General features: G+C 40.8%; 1 protein-coding gene across 1 annotated transcript in view; it reads right to left on the bottom strand.

The window, feature by feature from the left end:
* Positions 1-21,128, bottom strand: part of tmtopsa (teleost multiple tissue opsin a) — a 42,705-nt gene that overhangs the window by 7,296 nt on the left and 14,281 nt on the right. The window contains exon 2 of the mRNA XM_060905475.1: positions 18,845-19,173. Coding sequence (XP_060761458.1) covers positions 18,845-19,173 — 329 coding nt within the window. The remainder of the gene's footprint in view (positions 1-18,844; positions 19,174-21,128) is intronic.

Genomic DNA, 21,128 nt, shown 5'->3' on the forward strand with positions numbered 1-21,128 from the left:
CCTAGTGCAAAAAAAGTGGATGAATTTGAAAGATTTGGTCATCAGTCTGAAGCAGTTTCTCAGCACATGGATCAAGATTGGTAATCCCAGCAGGAGATGCAGGTGAGATTTATAAGGCTGGCAAATGTCTGCCCTGTTGCCTGATATTTATGAGAACAGCAAGCTGCTGGGGGGGAAAAAAATGCCCTTCAGTGTGCCAATGCACTGTGACTAGAATGCCTCGGAGTATAATCATTTATTCAGGAGCAGGATGCGAGACAGAGACTGTGGCAAGACCACAGCCAAACATGAGGACTAAATGGATTAACACTGACATGTGTCACTAATTTCATAAGCTTTTCTGCTGGCCAAACCGAGAGCCACAGATTCATAATTAGCAAATGATTAAACCTGATTCAATCATTGCTTCTCCAGGGAATATTACAGAGGCACGGTTTCGTCTATTAGATCAGGAGACGGAGCAGCTAGGATACACAATATGACGTTTAAAATTACAAAGATTGCAAAGAGATGTCACGGGGAGTGAAAAGCCGGAACATGATGCAGTAACATCCTTCTACATAATTATTTCTAAATACATTTGATTCTGTCATATACTGAAAGTCAATATGAGTCTTAATAAATCCAAAATTATTCTATCCACATTCACTAGATATGAGCAATCACGTGCTCTGATTGGCTACTCTACGACTAAGCTATCAACTCGTATACCGTGAGTAGAAAAAAACAAAATGGTGGTGCACATCAAATCAGATATACCACTTTGTTATTAAGCATTTAAAAGAAACAGAAATAGCTAAAAGAATATAATTCCCCCCCCCCCCCCCCAAAATTTCCTGTTCCACACTCCAGCCCAGTCGGTGGCAGTAATGCACCTTTAAGTTGGTTTACTGACCAAAAGAAGAAGAAAATGGCAGAGCATGTTACTGAACCAAAATAAAACTCGACTCGAAAACAAAACCCCAAAAAATAAAAAAGCAACAAAATATGGAATAAAAGTATTTGATGGTAAGAACGCATCTTTTTTATTTTTTCAAGAATCATTATTATCGCATTTTTCACCAATTGCTCCTGTCATTTTGCCGGTTTGTTTACATTCTAAGCGGAAATTATTTTGTCAGATGTTTTGTCTGAAGTTTTTATGTATCAAATTTGCAAAAAATAACAATAAAAATGCTCTGTTTCTCAAAATCCAATGAATGTGGATAGAATAAAACAGTTATTCGACTCAATCTCATTGTACATGGCTTATAGACAACTCGGTGCTACGCGCCTCGTTGGCTATCAGCTCACGTACGACTCGATTTCGTGGAATAGCTTAAATATACAGACAGTATGGCATCATTTGTATTTGTAATTCTTAATTAATTAACGCTGAGGACATTTTGATTTAGCATTTAGGGAAGGAGTCTCCAGTTTCAGCGCTTTGTACCAGTCAGAGGTGAAGCACGAGGGACAGAAATGTATAGACAGGCATTTATAGCAGCTGTAACAAGTGAAAACTGGAAGTCACTTTTTCACAGATGTTCCACAATATAAAATTATTAACTATAACTAAAACTATAACTACATTAAAAAGTATGATGTGAAGGTAAATTATTGCAGTGTAAGAAGAACTAGACCGGACAATTCCCCGGGGGAAATTGTGAGAGGATGCAGTGCGCGAAGCAATTCGGTCACGCATGTTCGCTGGCCGTGAATGTGTGACCTGCTATGAAGCTACAATGCCATGATTTATGTGTGTGCTTGAGACAGCAGCCCCCTCCCCCCTCTCTGCTACCTCACTGGCCCCAGTCGGCATGGCGACGGGCCTGAGCAGGAGCGTGAAGACACACAAGATTTTGTCAGTTTTCTGCTGTTTTTTGCTCAGGAGCAGGCCTCGAACAATGACAAATAACTCGAAAACAAAAGCAGCTATTCACAAAATTCTTTCACAGTGAGCGCTAGAAGGGTCTCCTGAATACACTGATGTAATTTTTTGTCTGTAGTGTTAAAAATGAGGACACTAGAGCGAGTTAAAAATGAGTGACTTTTCTCTCACGTTTATAATGGGTGTCAATGAGGCCTCTCGGCTGCACTCTCCTCAGTTTAAGGCTTCTCATTCAAAAACTGTAAATCCTATCGTTTAGGTAGACACATTGTGTGAATCAGGACAAGTTTTACTACTACTTTTGAGAAATTTATGTCTGTAGAGTGAAATTTGTGGCTGAAACCACAGTTTAAGCGAGAAAGTTTGAGCTATTTTTTCAAGCTCTCTACACTCTAAGTAAACGAGCTCCACTGGTGTGTAACGCAATAGACACCCATTCAAAGGCCGGATTTTCTCCCGGAACCCACATGGCGTTTGAGTCGGGACTGATCCGAAAGTGTAGAACCTAGCAGAAAAGTTGAATGCCAGATCCACAGAGGAGAAGTTTTCCTACGTTTTAGAGTTTGAATCACGTCTCTAGGTGAAAGCATGCCAGAGCAGCAGATGTTTGAAAAAGTGCTTTTTTTTCAATTAATTCCATAGAAATGAATGGGTTTTTTACGTCGCGAAAAAATCGTATTCTGTAGAGAAAAGTAATAGCATAGCGAGTCCGATCGAGCCGCACGTTTTGATATATTGTTTGTCTGTGTGCGACGTACGGTTACTGAGTTATTCGAAATCGAAATTCACGTAGGAATAATAAATATAAGAAGAAGAAGAAGAAGAAACATGTAGAAGAACAATAGTTGCAGTGCTTTGCACTGCATCCTAATAAAACACTTCAGGATGCTCTGTTGTATGCAAGTAATCAACATGGGGGTCGTAACACAAACTGCACTTCATCGCACCACTCGGTTGTTGATTATTTTTTATAATAGCATGATACCAAGTGTTTTATTCTTACATGTCATGGCAATATATGTGTGTGCGCGCACGTGTGTGTATATATATACACACACACACACTATATTTTATATCTCATCTGGTTAAGCAAAGCACAAACTGTCCTGAAGACTTTCCCATGTTGGAAACTTTAGCTAAAATTTTACTTTTGACTGTTACAAAGCATTAAAAGTGGAAATTCCTTCCACACCAGGGCTTTACATTAACTTTTTTGCTCACCGGCCACTGTGGCTAGTGGTTTTCCCAAGTCACTAGCCATTCAGCCTTTTCACTAGCCACAATTTTGTTGCCATGAAATCGCAGTTTTTTCTTCACCATGATACGTTAAAGTTCAGAAGATCTAGATTTAATTATGAATGGCAGCGTATAATGTATCTCTACAGTAGCACTCAATACTCAGTGCTGTTAAGGTAGCTCCCTATATGAAAACATGCAACCAATTCAGACAAAAATATAAACAGAGTATTCTGTTTATTGAACTCAAATTCAAGCCCCTTACAATATGAAATATCGTATAATATGAAAAATAACATTCAGTACAACTGAACTGATTCTAATATTAAAAGTCCAATTCAAAACATTTATCATTGAAAAACATTTGATGTTTTGATATGCAAGTATTATGTGTATTATCAAGTATTATTATGCATATTATGTATTATCTATTAATTGTGTGTGTGTGTGTGAACATGTGTAGAGAGAGACATTAAATGTCCTTATTACATTCAGGGGAATTAGCTCAAGTGGTAGAGCACTTGCTTAGCATGGAAGAGGTAGTGGGAATGATGCCCACATTCTCCAAAACAGCAACTGCCCCCTTGCTTGCATTTTCTTAATTTCCTGAGGGAACCCGCCCAAAGGGATCAATAAAGTTTTATCTAATCTAATCATCAGATGAGTCTGAATGGTCCATGAAAAATGGTCTTCATGACCTGAGGCTTCCAGCATGCCATAAGTTGATAGCTGGGGCGAGATCAACTTCTTTACAATCACGTGAACGTTTCTAAACAGCAGCTCCATCCTCTCCAGCTCAGCCGACTTCATGACAGCCAGGGACTTGAAAGCAATGCTGACCTGTAGTGAACCAGCCATCTTCGCCAGTTTTGATGATATTGTAATAAAAAATAGGAAGCGAAGATTCAGACACACCGTCAACTAAAGCCGCCACATATTAAGCGTGTGCCGTGTCTGTGTTAATCGATGTGTTTATCAGCAGGACAGAAACTACCGAAGAATTCCGAATCATATCGTGTACGAGTCAGGCTGTCGTTTTTTTCACTACTGCGCATGCATATAACGCATCTCGTTGAATATCGCGGTAATCACGTGTAGTATTGGACCAGGTGGGTGGAGCACAGAAGCACGGCAGGCCAGAACTGAGTTCTCAATTAACTATTTATTGCTAGCTTTTCAGCCTTTTATCACTTCCCAGCCGTGCGCGCGCACACACGCGCACACACACACACACACACACACACACACACACACACACACGCATGTTCTGGTTGGGGAGAGCTCCCTTTCTCTGCTCTCCTCTCCTTTTAAAGGGTGCGGTCACTGGGGAAGACACACAAACACAGGTTAATCCCCATCAGGTGCAATGATTCAACCACTTACCTTCCCTGACTCCGCCCTCCATTCACAGACCGCCGCTTGGCCACGCCCCTGCTGCCACATCACGTGATCAAATTCAATAGATGTGGCCACATTATCGCCCATTTAAACACGTGTTTTTGTTGTTGTTTACATCTACATCTGCCAAAGCTACGTTGCGATGTGGAATTTTCTGAAAAGTGTACAGAAAATGCCAGACACGGGGACAAAGTGACCTCGGTCTGAAGAGGAGAAAAAGGCCGCTGATAAAGCATACGAGAAGGAGAAACGACAAAGGACTTATAAGCAAACGTGGGAGCAGGGTAGGCCTTGGCTGCGATACAATTTTTATGGAATAATAATATTTTTTCAAGTTGATTCCTAGTCAATATGAAGCTCCTAATGCTTTCTCTCTCATAAATGGTTAAATACAGAAAGCATGTTGGACATATTTTGGGTGCTATAGTCATGATAGTAAGTATATTTGTTTTCAATACTCATACACCAAGTTGCCAAGTTTTCCAATATATTATTATTTGTTGATATTATATTATGGTGCTCTGTGTTGTTCTCATTTATGTATTTAACAACAGTATCAAAATACTCGGGTCTTGAAATAAATGCACATTAGTCATGAACAATGGTAACTACTCTCATTTGTGTTATTTTTGACAGAAGTAAAATTCATACATGAACAAATTTTGGCTAGTTGATTTTCTGTTTGGCGAGTTACTTTGGAAGGTAACTAGTCCGGCTGGCTGGTGAAAAAATATATGAATTTCTAGGCCTGCCAGACATACCACTGATCCCAGTTCCAGCAAGGAAAAAACTCAGAAATTCAAAGATTATGAAGTCACAAATTTAAGAGAAAAAATACTCCAATTCTGAGTTTAAAAAGTCAGAAACTCCAAAATTAAGACATCAAAAATTGACAAGAAACAAACTCAGAAATTCTGAGATTAAAAATTCAGAAATTCCAAAATTAAGAAGTCACAAATTTACAAGAAAAAATACTTAAATTCCAAGTTTAAAAATTCAGAAATTCCAAAAGTCACAAATTTACAAGAATAAAAATACTAAAATTCTGAGTTTAAAAAGTCAGGAATTCCAAAATTATGAAGTCACAAATTTATGAGGAACAAACCCAGAAATTCTGAGATTAAAAATTCAGAAATTCCAAAATTAAGAAGTCACAAGTTTACAAGAAAAAAACCCTCAAATTCTGAGTTTAAAATGTCAGAAATTCCAAAAATAAGAAGTCAGAAATTTATGAGAAACAAACTCAGAAATTATGAGATTAAAACGTTGGAAATTCCAAAATTAAGAGGTCACAAATTTACAGGAAAAAACACTCCGAAATTCCAAGATTAAAATGTCACAAATTTACGAGGGCAAAAAAGCTTGGATAAATAGTGTTTTTTTATCAAGGAACCAGATCATTTCACTGTGCAAGGCTGGATCATCATCACACTGCAGTCTTTCCAATCTTTTTGATCATGCAATATAAAAGAAAAACGTGCTAATAGATTTTTAACTACAGGAATCAGGGAAGCATGAGAAGGAAAGCAACTGTAAAATATTGTAGAGCTTTAGAAAAGCTTGGAGTTTGTAAATCCTTACAGTCTCAGGGAAAGGTGAATAATTTTGAGTGCATCTGTAAGTCTGTGAGAATAAATACAAAACATTAAAAAGCTATTTGACAAGATAAAATTACCAAGAATTATGAATGTGCCACATCATATAAAATACATTCATACCAAACTCCAACACATCCAGTGTTCCTTTAATATCCTGAAACACTACAATACTGTATATAGCTTTAGAGATACAGTAGTTCTTATATGGGAATTAAATGATAAAATAATGTTTAAGCTTCTAACGTTGCACTAACTGTTGGTTTTACATTACATTCCAGCTCCAGAGCACAGTCAGGTACATCAGTATTTCTGTTGTAGAAGAAGAAAGTTGAAATTTATCCAAGCATTTACACCTTCAACACCATCTTCCATAGCTGGCTAAACTCAGATGCAAAATCGTCTTCTTCCTCTTTTGGCTGCTTCGGTTAGGGATCACACCACAGCAGATCTGTTCCGCATATCTGATTTGGCATAGGTTTTACACCAGATGCCCTTCCTGATGCAACCCTCCCAGTCTATCCGGGTTTGGAACTGGCACCAAGTACACACTGGCTTTTACAATCCCAGTGGCTGGGTATTTTTAACAAATCTGCATGTCTTTGAACTGTGGGAGGAAACCAGAGCACACGGATGAACCCCACAGAGACAAACTCCACACAGAAAGGCCCCTGTCAGTTATGAGAGTCGAACCCTGAACCTTCTTGCTGTAAGGTAACAGTGCTAACCACTGCACCACCATGCTGCCCAAGCTCAAACACAAAGTAAAAGCAGCAAAAGCCAACATTACATTTTCAAACCATATGCCAAAGCTGGATACATAGACAGCAAAAATAGGGGGCCTAAAACTAGACCTGGTGGGATACCATACTGAACTTTTTGAAGCGCTCCATTATGAATCACTTTTAATGCTAATAAACTGGTTAGAGAAATAAGATCTACACCAGGTATGGGCTTGACTTTATAAACGTACTGCGTATTAAGAAAACGAAGTGTGAAAGCCATTGTTCTGAGCGTAAACATTGCTTAAAAGGGCATTAATGAATGCAGACATCAGATCCAACCCCAAAACTAATGGAGTGGAAAAAGAGTTAGAAGCAAAATGTCGCCTTTGCTAAATGCACCTTAATTTCCTGAAACTTGATTGTTGTAACCGAACAGAAGTCATGCTGATAAAAGCTGGACATAAAGGAAGAACAACATGGAGGGGGATATTGTACTAAACTTTTTAAAGCTAAAGAATCTTTTTTTTGTGTGCGCTAACAAAATGCATCTTTCCGCTCGTTGAGACAGAGAGGGAGAAGCCTGCAGCCTACGCAGGACTCAATTCAGGCAAATATATGCTAATTCCATGCACCACCCACAATTCAGAAAATTGGAAATCTCATCACGCAGTCATCTGAGCACACTGGCTGCAACGGCATACGTTTGTTCGCTCCCTGCAGCAACAGGGGCCCAAATGCTCAGCACAACAGATGGACTCTTGTCCAAAAGAGACACGTGTCCATTCTGAAGCTGGAGGAGAAACCCACATGGCAAGCACTTTGCTCCCTTCCCTTGACTCATGAAAACTCTATTAAACCATGAACAAGCCTACAAACACAAGACAACCTGTAGTATAATATTGTAAGATACTATGCGGAAGTAACATATAGTACATATCTCTTTATACATAAAAATGGCTGCAATAAATAACTGACAAATCCTAGTAAAGTAACTGCCAAAAATGTTTTAGTCAACTACACTGCATCATGATACACATTTCATACCCAATATATCAAAAAATAAAACTGGAAGGCTTTAATGCCAACCCTTCACAACAGGGAAGAAATGCTTTCATCAGTGAGTCATGATGCAATGGTGTAAACATCCATGAAGGATTTGTTGCAGGTGTGTTTCACATCATCACTTCAGTGAAAGTGTCTTATGTTCTGATTTTTGCCTTCAATCGGCTGCAATTCAGCCAAGTAAGCAAGAAATTAATATCGAGTAACTGACATTTCTGACACAACGTCAAATAATTTGTTGATTTTTGTTCCCGAACAGAAATAGATCTCAAAGAAGCCCCAAACATTGATAACCCATCAGCTAGCTAGCTCACAATGATTTGTACATTCCGGTTAAAGGTGCATCCAGTGAAATTGGCTTCTCTTCTTCCTTATAGTCTTCAACTGATGACCGTTCATATTTTAAAGCTGTACTGCCTTTCAGATTTTTCAAATGTACAACCCCGATTCCAAAAAAGTTGGGACAAAGTACAAATTGTAAATAAAAACGGAATGCAATGATGTGGAAGTTTCAAAATTCCATATTTTATTCAGAATAGAACATAGATGACATATCAAATGTTTAAACTGAGAAAATGTATCATTTAAAGAGAAAAATTAGGTGATTTTAAATTTCATGACAACAACACATCTCAAAAAAGTTGGGACAAGGCCATGTTTACCACTGTGAGACATCCCCTTTTCTCTTTACAACAGTCTGTAAACGTCTGGGGACTGAGGAGACAAGTTGCTCAAGTTTAGGGATAGGAATGTTAACCCATTCTTGTCTAATGTAGGATTCTAGTTGCTCAACTGTCTTAGGTCTTTTTTGGCGTATCTTCCGTTTTATGATGCGCCAAATGTTTTCTATGGGTGAAAGATCTGGACTGCAGGCTGGCCAGTTCAGTACCCGGACCCTTCTTCTACGCAGCCATGATGCTGTAATTGATGCAGTATGTGGTTTGGCATCGGCATGTTGGAAAATGCAACGTCTTCCCTGAAAGAGACGTCGTCTGGATGGGAGCATATGTTGCTCTAGAACCTGGATATACCTTTCAGCATTGATGGTGTCTTTCCAGATGTGTAAGCTGCCCATGCCACACGCACTAATGCAACCCCATACCATCAGAGATGCAGGCTTCTGAACTGAGCGCTGATAACAACTTGGGTCGTCCTTCTCCTCTTTAGTCCGAATGACACGGCGTCCCTGATTTCCATAAAGAACTTCAAATTTTGATTCATCTGACCACAGAACAGTTTTCCACTTTGCCACAGTCCATTTTAAATGAGCCTTGGCCCAGAGAAGACGTCTGCGCTTCTGGATCATGTTTAGATACGGCTTCTTCTTTGAACTATAGAGTTTTAGCTGGCGACGGCGGATGGCACGGTGAATTGTGTTCACAGATAATATTCTCTGGAAATATTCCTGAGCCCATTTTGTGATTTCCAATACAGAAGCATGCCTGTATGTGATGCAGTGCCGTCTAAGGGCCCGAAGATCATGGGCACCCAGTATGGTTTTTCGGCCTTGACCCTTACGCACAGAGATTCTTCCAGATTCTCTGAATCTTTTGATGATATTATGCACTGTAGATGATGATATGTTCAAACTCTTTGCAGTTTTACACTGTCAAATTCCTTTCTGATATTGCTCCACTATTTGTCGGCACAGAATTAGGGGGATTGGTGATCCTCTTCCCATCTTTACTTCTGAGAGCCGCTGCCACTCCAAGATGCTCTTTTTATACCCAGTCATGTTAATGACCTATTGCCAATTGACCTAATGAGTTGCAATTTGGTCCTCCAGCTGTTCCTTTTTTGTACCTTTAACTTTTCCAGCCTCTTATTGCCCCTGTCCCAACTTTTTTGAGATGTGTTGCTGTCATGAAATTTCAAATGAGCCAATATTTGGCATGAAATTTCAAAATGTCTCACTTTCGACATTTGATATGTTGTCTATGTTCTATTGTGAATACAATATCAGTTTTTGAGATTTGTAAATTATTGCATTCCGTTTTTATTTACAATTTGTACTTTGTCCCAACTTTTTTGGAATCGGGGTTGTAGGTCATAAAAAGAATTTTCCCCGACACCCAATTATTTTTGTTTAGTGACCGAAAGCTATGAATTTGAATCACAGACTTCCAATTTTATGAGTTTTTTTTTTTTTTTAATAGAACAATTAATGAATTTAGGGCCACATGGCCCTAAATTCTCCGCTATTTTTTCCTGCTTCACCATGACCCAATTCAAGATACTACATCATGCATCACATGGTGGGCTTTCCCTGTTCACGCAAGGCATTGTGGGATACAAATTTGAAACAGGAGAGAAAAATGGAGGACGTGAGTGTGTGAATGAAATGTGAAAGACTGACTACAGTAACGGAAAGAAAGCGAGAAGAAAAGACGTTATGTTATATACGAAGGAAATGCAGGACCAAACTAATAAATATCGGCGGTCAGCGAGCACCTCGGTGTGATCAGCTGTTCGTTTAGCGACAGAATGATGGAACTGTCAGTGCACAGTCAAAGGTAAACCTGTAGATGGCAGTAATGCAAAACTGTGGATGCCAGCTGCCGTAAAACCCAAAAGAAGAAGAAGAAGGTAAACCTGCGCATGCGCACATGGACTTCCTCTGTCTGCTTGACTGCGCGAAGCGAGCAATTTCATACACATTATTTGCTTTAATCCCCTCAAATTAAATAACTTCCCAGCCACAGAATGGCCTGATATTTTGTGAGATATTACAGAAATAAACATATATCACAATGATCACATTTCAGAGGGAACTAAGTTTCACCGATTTTATGAAATCGAAAGGTCGTCTTGCTTTAACATTTATGACTCCAGTTCACTTTTCTTTCATTCATCTTCATCTTCAGCACTTTATCCTGATCAGGGTTGCAGTGGCCCTGAAGCCTATCCCAGGAACACCAGGTGTGAAGAGCGAGTACAACGTATCCATTAAAGGACAGGATCACATTTAATGTCTTTAGTCCCAGGATTTTTCACAGCCTTGTGATAGACATTTCCACCATTTCACATGGCCTTAAATCAGCAGTTTGTGGATGAGCCGGTGGGGGCGTGGCACAGTGGAACAGGAAGGTGGTGTTTGGAGGATGAGCTCTAGGAGTAGCGTCGGAAATTTTTTCATTCAGTTCATTCATTCAGTAGGCTAGCATGTCCAGAAAGACCGATACTCTGTAGTTTGTTCGCTGGCGGTTCATTCCTCTGAATCATTCAGCTCCTATGTTCCAAATCACATGTATGCTGTTTTGTGAAATCATTTCAATCACTTTTATAACATGGATGTTTCTAATATTACAGAAAATTATTATAGACAACAGGATGTATGTAAATAGCATACTACACTCACCAGCCACTTTATTAGAAACATCCCTACATACACCTGCTGTTTGATGCAGTTCTCTAATCAGCCGATCCCTTGATAGCAGCACGATGCATCAAATAAAATCATGCAGATACAAATCAAGAGCTTCAGTTATTAATGTTCACGTCATTCAAACATCAGAACGGGAAAAATTGTGATCTCAAAGTGGGACTTTCTTTTACTGTGGCATGGGTGTTGGTTTGAGCCAGATGGACTGGTCATGGGCGCCGCCGGGGGGGAAAGGTTAGAACAATTCTAGGGGCCCAGCACTGCCATGGGGCCCTTTAAGGGGCTGATAATATGCTTTTAATGATTTTAATAAGACTTTTGAAATAACAACAATGCAATATTCCATCTGGTAAAATGAGCTAATTGAACAAGGTCGTCTATTTCTTGAGTTCTTCAACATATTGTCATTTAACCCTCCTCCTTTTGCGAAATGGTACGGTCCAGTTCTGGTAGAAGCGCGATGCGTTAAATCTGTGTGCTGATCAGTGCAACGCTACTTGCTGCTGTGTCGCGGTGCAGCAGCCAGCCAGCCAGCAGTGGAGTGCGTACAGTCTATGATCGCTAAATATGAAGAGTGGCTGTCAAAAACGTAAAGAAAGGCAGCTGAAAGCTGAGAGGGACCGGAGAGGCAGGCAACTGGTCACTCAGTTTTTCCCAAAGAAAGGTAGCTATCGCTCACATGTGTGTTCAAAATATTAGCGAATGGTAAATGAACAGTATGAACGTGGTTGGATTAGCCTATCAAGAGAACACTTTTACAGTTTGTACAGTGACATTTTTTCCATTTTAATAACTGAACTGACTTGTGTGATAAACAAGATGAAATATTACGTTATGCTGGTGCTAATAACTAGTGCTAATAACCAGTTTCATAACTAATGGGGTGCCCTAAATATGCACAGATTCAGCCTCAGGAGGACCTCCGCCCTACCAAACCACTGAACCCCCCTTTGGAGAAGGAGGTAAGCAGCAATACAACCCATAAATGCTTTAGGATTGAAGTTTTTAATGAGCGAGCGCCATATACAGTTTGCTAGATTAAAGTGTTGCTAATAACGGACACCAGTCAAGTGTTTGACTGAATTTTCATTTGTGATTGTAAATGCACCAGAATTAGTCACTGACCAGTTTTCATCTAGTCCCTGGTAGGTTAATACATAAAATGTAATAACAAAGTCACAAACTCAAGGTCCATGGGCTATCAAAAGTCAAATAATGACAATAGTGCAATTGTGATGAGGGTGAGCAAAGTTGGGGGGCCCAAAATTCTAATCTTTCATGGGGCCCAAAATTTCTGGCAGCACCCCTGGGACTGGTTTGAGTATTTCAGAAACTGCTCCTGATCTCCTGGGGTTTTCACACACAATAGTTTCTAGAGTTTACACAGAATGGTTCGAAAAACAAAAAACATCAAGTGAGTGAGTGAGTGAGTGAGTGAGTGAGTGAGTGAGTGAGTGAGTGACAGTTCTGTGGGTGGAAAAAAACACCTCGTTGATAAGAGAGGTCAGAAGAAAATGGGGAGATTGATTTGAGTCGAACTGCCAGGAAGGATATAGTAACTCATAGCAACTCTTTACAGCTATGGTGAGCAGAAAAGCATCTCAGCAGGCAACAGCAGAAGAACTCATTGAGTTCCAGTCCTGCAGCCAAGAACAGGGATCTTAGAGTCAAGAACAAGTTCCTATTAAAGTGGCCAGCGGGTGTATGTTTCCACTCAGCTTACTGGTCCATTTAGTAAAACCGTTTGCTATCTAAGTCTTTAAAAAGCTTGTTTGTTTACTGAAATGCCAAGCATCTGTAAATAAAAGAAGACAGGTCGCCAGTTCCTTTGTTCTATAATAAGAATTCTGGATGGGTTTTGTTGTTGTACCCAGTTCTCAGGCGTCTAAATCTCGTCCTCTTGCTCCAGGCTCCTACAGTCGTTTGCAGTTGCTTGATTGGCATGCCAGTGAACCAATCAGTCTTCAGCTTTTTGTTGGTTCTGAAAGGAGCCAAGGAATGAACAAGAGATGAACAAATGAGAGTCAGTGCACTAGTGCTTGTAGATAGTAGAAAGAAAGAGTGAAATGAACAAATCGCTGACTAGTTCAGTCTCTGTTCATTCATTCATTTGAGCGATTGGTTCGAAAATATTCCTTCGTTCATCCAGTTGCCTTCTCTATCTAAGGATAATGACTAACATGGAACACCTGAGCTCTGTTTTTCCTTTATATTAATGTGATCTTGAGCGAGGATTTTACATTATTCTCAGACTTTTTTTTTTATTAAATGTACCCTGAGTCTGCTGTTTCTGAAAAGCGTAATGCCAACAAGGCTACACTGAGTAAATTACAGCTTCATTTCAAATGCACTGCATCAACCTGCTTCCTTTTACGACGTACGCACATCTCGCCTGGAGTCTGTAGAACTATAAACTACTGCAGAACTTCTTCAACTGAGATTCTTTTATGAAATAATAAAAAAAAAAAACTACAAGATTTTTCAGCTTGCTGTTCTTACAAACCTATAAATAACACAATGAATTATTGATTGTATTTTCTTTTTTATAAAGAAAGACTTTTTTTAAAATCTGCTCATATTTTCTGTCAGTGTTGTACCTGTGTGTGTGTGTGTGTGTGTGTGTGTGTGTGTGTGTGTGTGTGTGTGTGTGGTAGCAGGACTGATAAATTCTATATTAGCTCTTGCTCTGGTTAAAGTTCCCTTATTGGAATCTTTGTTTTATGGCTCTAAAGTCATAGAAAGATTCACAAATTGCATTCGACCATCTGGTTTTTATCTTACACTCGCACAAAGGTGATGATATACGTGACAACTAATGCATTTTTAAACTTTAGTCGAATGGCACATGATGTGGACAGATGTGGACAGTTTGAAACTACTCTGCGCTCAATCAGCTTTCCTGCTCACATCACCTCAGTGTGTGGTACCATCTACAGACGAGTCTATTTTCTGTAGCAACAGTCAATATACACTTACTCACCACTGTATTGCACTCATTGCACTCATGCAATTATCCAATCAGCTAGTCATGTGGCAGGAGCTGAAGCTCTCCAGTTTCGATGCGCCTGTGCCCACTGTAACATCAGATTCCTGTTCTTGGCCGACTCTCCTGGTGGAGCCTATCCACCTCGAGGATAAGGGTGCACTTTGAGATGTTTTTCTCCTCAACATGGTTGTAATTAGTGGTTATTAGCTCATCCGGCTGACAGACGATGAGCTTATGCCATTATGTGTTGTTCATCCAGCATCTGGCGTCTGTCCAGTGTCGTCCACGTTTCATGAAAATTGCTTCTTCTCTCTCAATTTTTCACCAATTTTTACTCTTTTTGGCAGGAAGGTAGGTCTGCCTGGGGTGAATATAGCTTCTATACAAATTTGCATAATTGCAATTAATAATGAAGATATGGAATAATTAAGCCCAAACAAGCAATTTTACACACAGATCGCTTCTTCTCCCTCAATTCGTCACCATTTTGGATTCTTTCTGGCAAATAGGTCAGTATTCCTAGGGTGTATATAGCTTCTATATAAAGCTTGTATATAGCTTGCAACATTTATTGCGCAAGGTGGCCCATTTTAGATCGTTCCTTCTGGACTAGACATGGCCGGAGTGAGCTACGCCGTCATTGATCGTCTTGTTCTTATGACCATAGCCTTCCTGTCAGCTGAAACCCACTTTGTCATGTGGTGTGAACATTACCTGGAGCTCTGGCCCCATACGCATATGGCTTTATGCATTGCAACGTTGCCACATGATCAGCTCTTTGGATGATGTCATGATGGAATAATCCAAGGTGGCGTAGTGGTTAGCACCGTCACCTCACAGCAAGAAGGTTCTGGGTTCGAGCCCAGTGGCCGACGGGGGCCTCTCTGTGTGGTTTGCATGTTTTCTCCCTGTGTCTGCATGGGCTTCCTCCGGGTGCTCCAGTTTCCCCACAGTCCAAAGACATGCAGGTTAGGTTAACTGGTGGCTCTAAATTGACTGTAGCTGTGAATGTGAGTGTGAATGGTTCTTTGTCTCTATATGTCAGCCCTGCAATCACCTGGCGATTTGTCCAGGGTGCAGGGGCGCAGATACGTTTTTTGAACTGGGGGGGACAAAGCTGCCAGCAAACCAACCCCAACCCCACCCCTAACATGTGTTGTGCGTGGAATATACTCTGATGCCCTCAGGGCGGCGACATTACTCAGCTAAGACAAAAAAACCACCACTCCTTCATCCCTGCAACCGTTAGCTTAGGCCTACTAATAAATAAAGAGTAGGAATAGAGCACACCTGTGATGTCTGGTGCTCTCATGTGCTATTTACCACTGACACGACAGGATGTCATGTGTGTGTGTGTGTGTGTGTGTGTGTGTGTGTGTGTGTGTGTGTGTGTGTGTGTGTTCTGGATGACTGCTGACTGTTTTGTCTACCCTTTGTATTTATCTATAGCATCTAGGTCTGTGTATCCTATGTATTGAGACTTGGACTGTCAAACTTAATTATCCATCATTGAAAGAAATAAAGCTTATTGATTCTGATACTGATTCCAATCACTCCCCAAGCATGCCATATGCCGTATGCAAAAACTGTTTTATTTAAACATTAACTGACTTTCAGCACACTGATTCTTTAAGAAAACTAGTTTTAAAACCGCTAAGTTCCAACTGTTAAACATAGCGAGAGGCTGGGCTACGTGTGTGTGTGTAAAGTGTACTTGACTTTCTAACTATGCCTGTGTGTTGCGTGAGCGGCAGTCAGTCAACAACCCTTCGCAAAGTTTCCTTATGAAACAATATGCTCGCTGAAATTATGGCAGGGAACGCCAGATTAAACATTAAAACTGCCTTCTGAGCACTGTATCTACAGGCTACCACCGAAAGAAGGAGACTACCAGAAAGGCATCTCTACTCCGTACGATTTTACTTTCACTACGACATTACTTTGAACAGACTATCAAAAAATTGCAAGGTGATATGATAAAGTAAGGCACAGTTTACTTACAGTCGTTGTTTTTTTGAAAAAACGATGCAATCGTTTTCTGCCTTTTCGGTTTGGCACCCTTCATCATGCCGTGTTGGGGTCCTGAACTAGGAGCTGTCCCCGATATGCCTGTCAAACTTGTTGTGGGTAACCATAGCAACCAAGCTCGAGCTCGCAACCTGTGCAGTCTGCGCAGCTCAACCAACCGAATATCAGTCTTTGTTTTGTTTTATGTGAGTTGTTGCAACTATGTATGTACTGCTGTGCACCTCAATAAACCGAATGGTAATTTGTCTTTTGATTTTTCCGTGAGGTTTGCCTTATGCAAAGAAAGACAGCATAGATGTTTTTTCCTCCCTATAAGTGGGGGGACCGAACGAGGTGAATTTAAATCTGGGTGGGACGAATCCCACCCATCCCACCCTCTATCTGCGCCCGTGCCAGGGTGTACCCCGCCTCTCACCCATAGTCAGCTGAGATAGGCTCCAGCTTGCCCACAACCCTGCACAGGATAAGCGGTTATGGATAATGGATGGATGGAATAATCCAAGAACATCCAACATCCAAGAAAGGATGAGGTATCAAAGGTTTGATCTCCAATCCTAGAGAAAGTGACATTGCAATACAGCTATGTAGTAGGAAGAATGATGGTGAAAATGCAGAACCGCAGACTGCAAACTAACTCATGGACTGTGGTTGGTGTCTCCCACACAAAAGAAAAATAAATTATTATCAAAGAGACCCTGTCCATGGTCTATTCCCATCTCATGCTCAGCATTCCCGGGACAGGCACTTGAACACTTGAAAAATCGTTCAGATCCTCCAGAAAGTCTTACAGACATCTTACACAACAGTAACATTCATTAAACACATTACCATGTGCTTTAATTACACATAATGTATAACAGCTGGACTTTAACGTCAGCTTCAAACTATTAACCTGTTTAAAACAGCGTTTTTCCCCCAGCGAAAACGCACACATCTGCTCTGTTCATCTACAGTATATTGCACTGTCTGAAAGCTGTAAATAACAAACACTTTTATCTTGGAATTTGAAGTAAACAACAAAGTGCTCATTATTACAACTGGCTTTCATTTTCTCCACTTGATTAAACTCTCAATAGTATATGAAATAAAATTTTGACTTATGGACTTCCTTCAAGAGATATTACAAGTAATTAGAGATGGAAAGAGCTAGAAACCCTGACCGAAGGTCTCAAGAACCATTTACACCACAACGTTATTAAATTCTTGATTCCGATTGGTCAGAAGATGTTGATTAATTTTCTACAACAGTAGCTCTGGTTGCAATTGAAACTGCAGTTTAATATTATCGATTCTATAGTAACGACTAATTCATATGAGTTGTATGGTCGACACACAACATAGATAACATAGTCGATAGATAATAACAAACAGATTTTTTTAAAGAAAGTGTTTATTGAACATTTATGGAAGGAGTCTCCAGTGTCAGCACTTTGTAACAGTGAGCAGGTTTTCCATCATGGGAAAGTCTTCAGGACAGACAAGATTGTGCTTTAGGATTTCTCATAACTAATACCTTGTTACTTGAAAAACATGAAATGTAACTATAAATGAATAAAAAGTATGACAATAATGCATGAATCATTTTTAAAAATGCAAGCATTGGCATACTGCTGTGATCTAAAAGGAATAAAACCCTTCTGATGTGGTGTTATAGAAAAATAAACAACTGGAGCAGTAACTCAACGTTGTGTCATTGATTATTTTCCTGCCCCCAAGAGCAGCCTTTGAGTCGAGAGGGGAGAGACCCATAACTCACAACACCACAAATAGAACAAAACACTGCAGGAAGCAGCTTCGTCCTGACTTGCACCCCCTGTTGTTTCCCCTTCCATGATTGGTTCTTCCTTAGCAAGGGTGTCAGGGTGTAAAGGAGATTAATTGATATTGCTCTCACCTTGTCGTACGGTCTGAGCACGGCTTTATTAAATGGCCAAACTTTATTAACGCATGTTGTGAGGGTACTTTCAACGATGCAGGAAGGCAATAGGAACATTTCATGCACAAGAGTGTATTATTAAAAAGTGGAGATGGAGACTTCAAACTGTTTGGAAATACAAAACCGCCTGATGTCGTATTATTGCATGGGCATGGAATAATTAAGAAAATAAAAGGTGTGTTGTATGATACGTGCTGATTTTTGTCAGAGATGAAGAGAAAATGTAAACATGAGACAGTGTGATTCCAATGATATGACTGTCTAGACCAGGGGTGTCAAACCTGATCCATAAAGGGCCGTGTGGCTGCAGGTTTTCATTCCAGCCATGCAGCAGCACCCTGATTTGGCTTATTCAATCAACTGACACACCCACCCTTTAATCAAGGGTGGGTGTGGCTGCAAGTATTTGACTGTGTGAAGACAGTTCAGTTGATTGAATGAGCCAAGTCAGGTGTGCTGCTGCATGGCTGGAATGAAAACCTACAGCCACAAGGCCCTTTATGGATTAGGTTTGACACCCCTGGTCTAGACTATTTGAGTTATTAAACCCACTCAGTACAAACAGAAACGATATCCTGTATAATGTTCAAGCTTTTTGACCCAAACAAGAAACAAGACATCCTCACCTGTTTGATAGCGTGAAACAGCTTCCCATAAGAGTAGACAATGACAAGGAATGGGAGGATGAGGCAGAAGATAAAAAGGCAGATGATGTAGGAGATGTTGTTGCCCGTCTTGGCTGTCCAGTCCACCGAGCAGGTGGTTCCGGGCCCCTCGGGTCCATAGCGACTCCAACCGAAGAACGGCGGCAGAGTCCAGATGATGGAGTAGACCCAGGACAGCACAACTCCCACTGCAACCCTCCTGTAGTTGGTGACATCAGGCTTGGCTGGACACAACATCGTACGGTAGCGTTCATAGGAAAGCACAGCCAGGGAGATGAGTGACACAATGCCTGCAGAGATGCATGATGGGATACATTATCATTGTACAATGTAATTGTATTACAGAAGGCAACTCCAGATTTAGAAAGCAGGTGGGTTTAAATGGTAGTGTTCCATGTTCCTATAGCACTAGATGACAGATGTTCCTGTTACCCAAGGTACAAATGAAGGAAATGTATCAATAGAACATCTATTGCCCAGGTCAGACGGCAGAAAGACGCAAGCTGCGACCTACGATCGGCGGCGACCGATTGCAGGTGGATGCAGGTGTTTTGCATCAAATCCTTTGTTGTGGTTGAACGTATTGCAAGATGCAGAGTTTTTAAGCTGACTCAACCAGCCGGAAGCAGACGCAGCTAGATGCAGCTTGACGCAGCACACAGAAAACCTTTAAAAAATATAAGGCCATAAGACTGCTCGCAGGTTATTGTAAACTATTTGCAGGTGCAGTCTGCATTTACCTGCAATGCATCGCCGCCATCTCTAAAGACTTGTCTTCCCCTGCGTCAGCCTGCGTCTAGCTGCCACTACCTGCTTCAACCTGCAATTGGTCACTCAAGCGTTGCACGACCACCTGCCTTTACATGCGTCAACCTGCTATTTCACCAATCGGAAGCAAATCACAGCTGAAATGTGAACAGTTCACAATCCACTTCCATCAACCTGCCTCTGCTAAAGACCCTCTGCAACACTCTGCCATTATCTGTATCATTGTGCGTTGACACGAGACCAGTCTTGTGTCTACCTGCGATTTTGTTATCGCAGGTAGACACAAGTAGTTGAAAACTAGTTGCAGCCTGCCTTCTGACCTGAGCACATGGGCTGAAAGATTATGTTTTTTACAATATGACCAAAGATGTATTGACTGTTGATCATCTCAACCATATGTATTTCTTCCCCAAACTGTTGCCACAAAGTTTGAAGCACACAGTTATCTAGAATATCTCTGTATGCTGTCGCATTACAATTTCCCTTCACTGGAACTAAGGAAGCCCAATATTGTTCCAGCATGACGATGCTCCTCTGCACAAAGTGAGCTCCATTAAGAAATAGTTTGTCAAGGATGGAATGCAAGAACTCAAGTGTCCTGCACAGAGCCTTGACCTCAACCCCACTGAACATGTTGGGATGAACTGAATGCCAGTTGCATTCCTCCTCACCCAACATCAGTGGCTGATCTCACTAATGCTCTTATGGCTGCATGAATACAAATCCCCACAGCCACACCCCAAAATCTAGTAGAAAGCCTTCTCAGAAGAACGGAGCTTAACAGTGAAGGTGGACTAAATCTGGAATGTGATGTTCAACCAGCATATACAGTATGGGTGCGATAGGCAGGTGTCCACGAACCTTTGGTTATTTAGTAAACATGCTAAAGGTACAAAGGTCATATTCTTGAATGCAGATTCCCAACCATGGTCTTGCAGAATCCCCTGTCTTTTCCGTGTTCTACTGTTCTAACACACCAGTTTCAACTAATTAGCTAATTAGTTGTTCTTCCTGAATTAACATGGGTGTGTGAGAGCAGGGAAAACACTACAGGGGGTTCTCCAGGACCAGGGTTTGGAAGCTGTGTTCTTCAGGATACATCCCCAGCACGGGCGCAGATAGAGGGTGGGATGGGTGGGATTCGTCCCACCCAGATTTAAATTCACCTCGTTCGGTCCCCCCACTTATAGGGAGGAAAAAACGTCTATGCTGTCTTTCTTTGCATAAGGCAAACCTCACGGAAAAATCAAAAGACTAATTACCATTCGGTTTATTGAGGTGCACAGCAGTACATACATAGTTGCAACAACTCACATAAAACAAAACAAAGACTGATATTCGGTTGGTTGAGCTGCGCAGACTGCACAGGTTGCGAGCTCGAGCTTGGTTGCTATGGTTACCCACAACAAGTTTGACAGGCATATCGGGGACAGCTCCTAGTTCAGGACCCCAACACGGCATGATGAAGGGTGCCAAA

The sequence above is a fragment of the Neoarius graeffei genome, chromosome 23, assembly GCF_027579695.1.
Source record: "Neoarius graeffei isolate fNeoGra1 chromosome 23, fNeoGra1.pri, whole genome shotgun sequence".
Classification (NCBI taxonomy): Eukaryota; Metazoa; Chordata; class Actinopteri; order Siluriformes; family Ariidae; genus Neoarius; species Neoarius graeffei.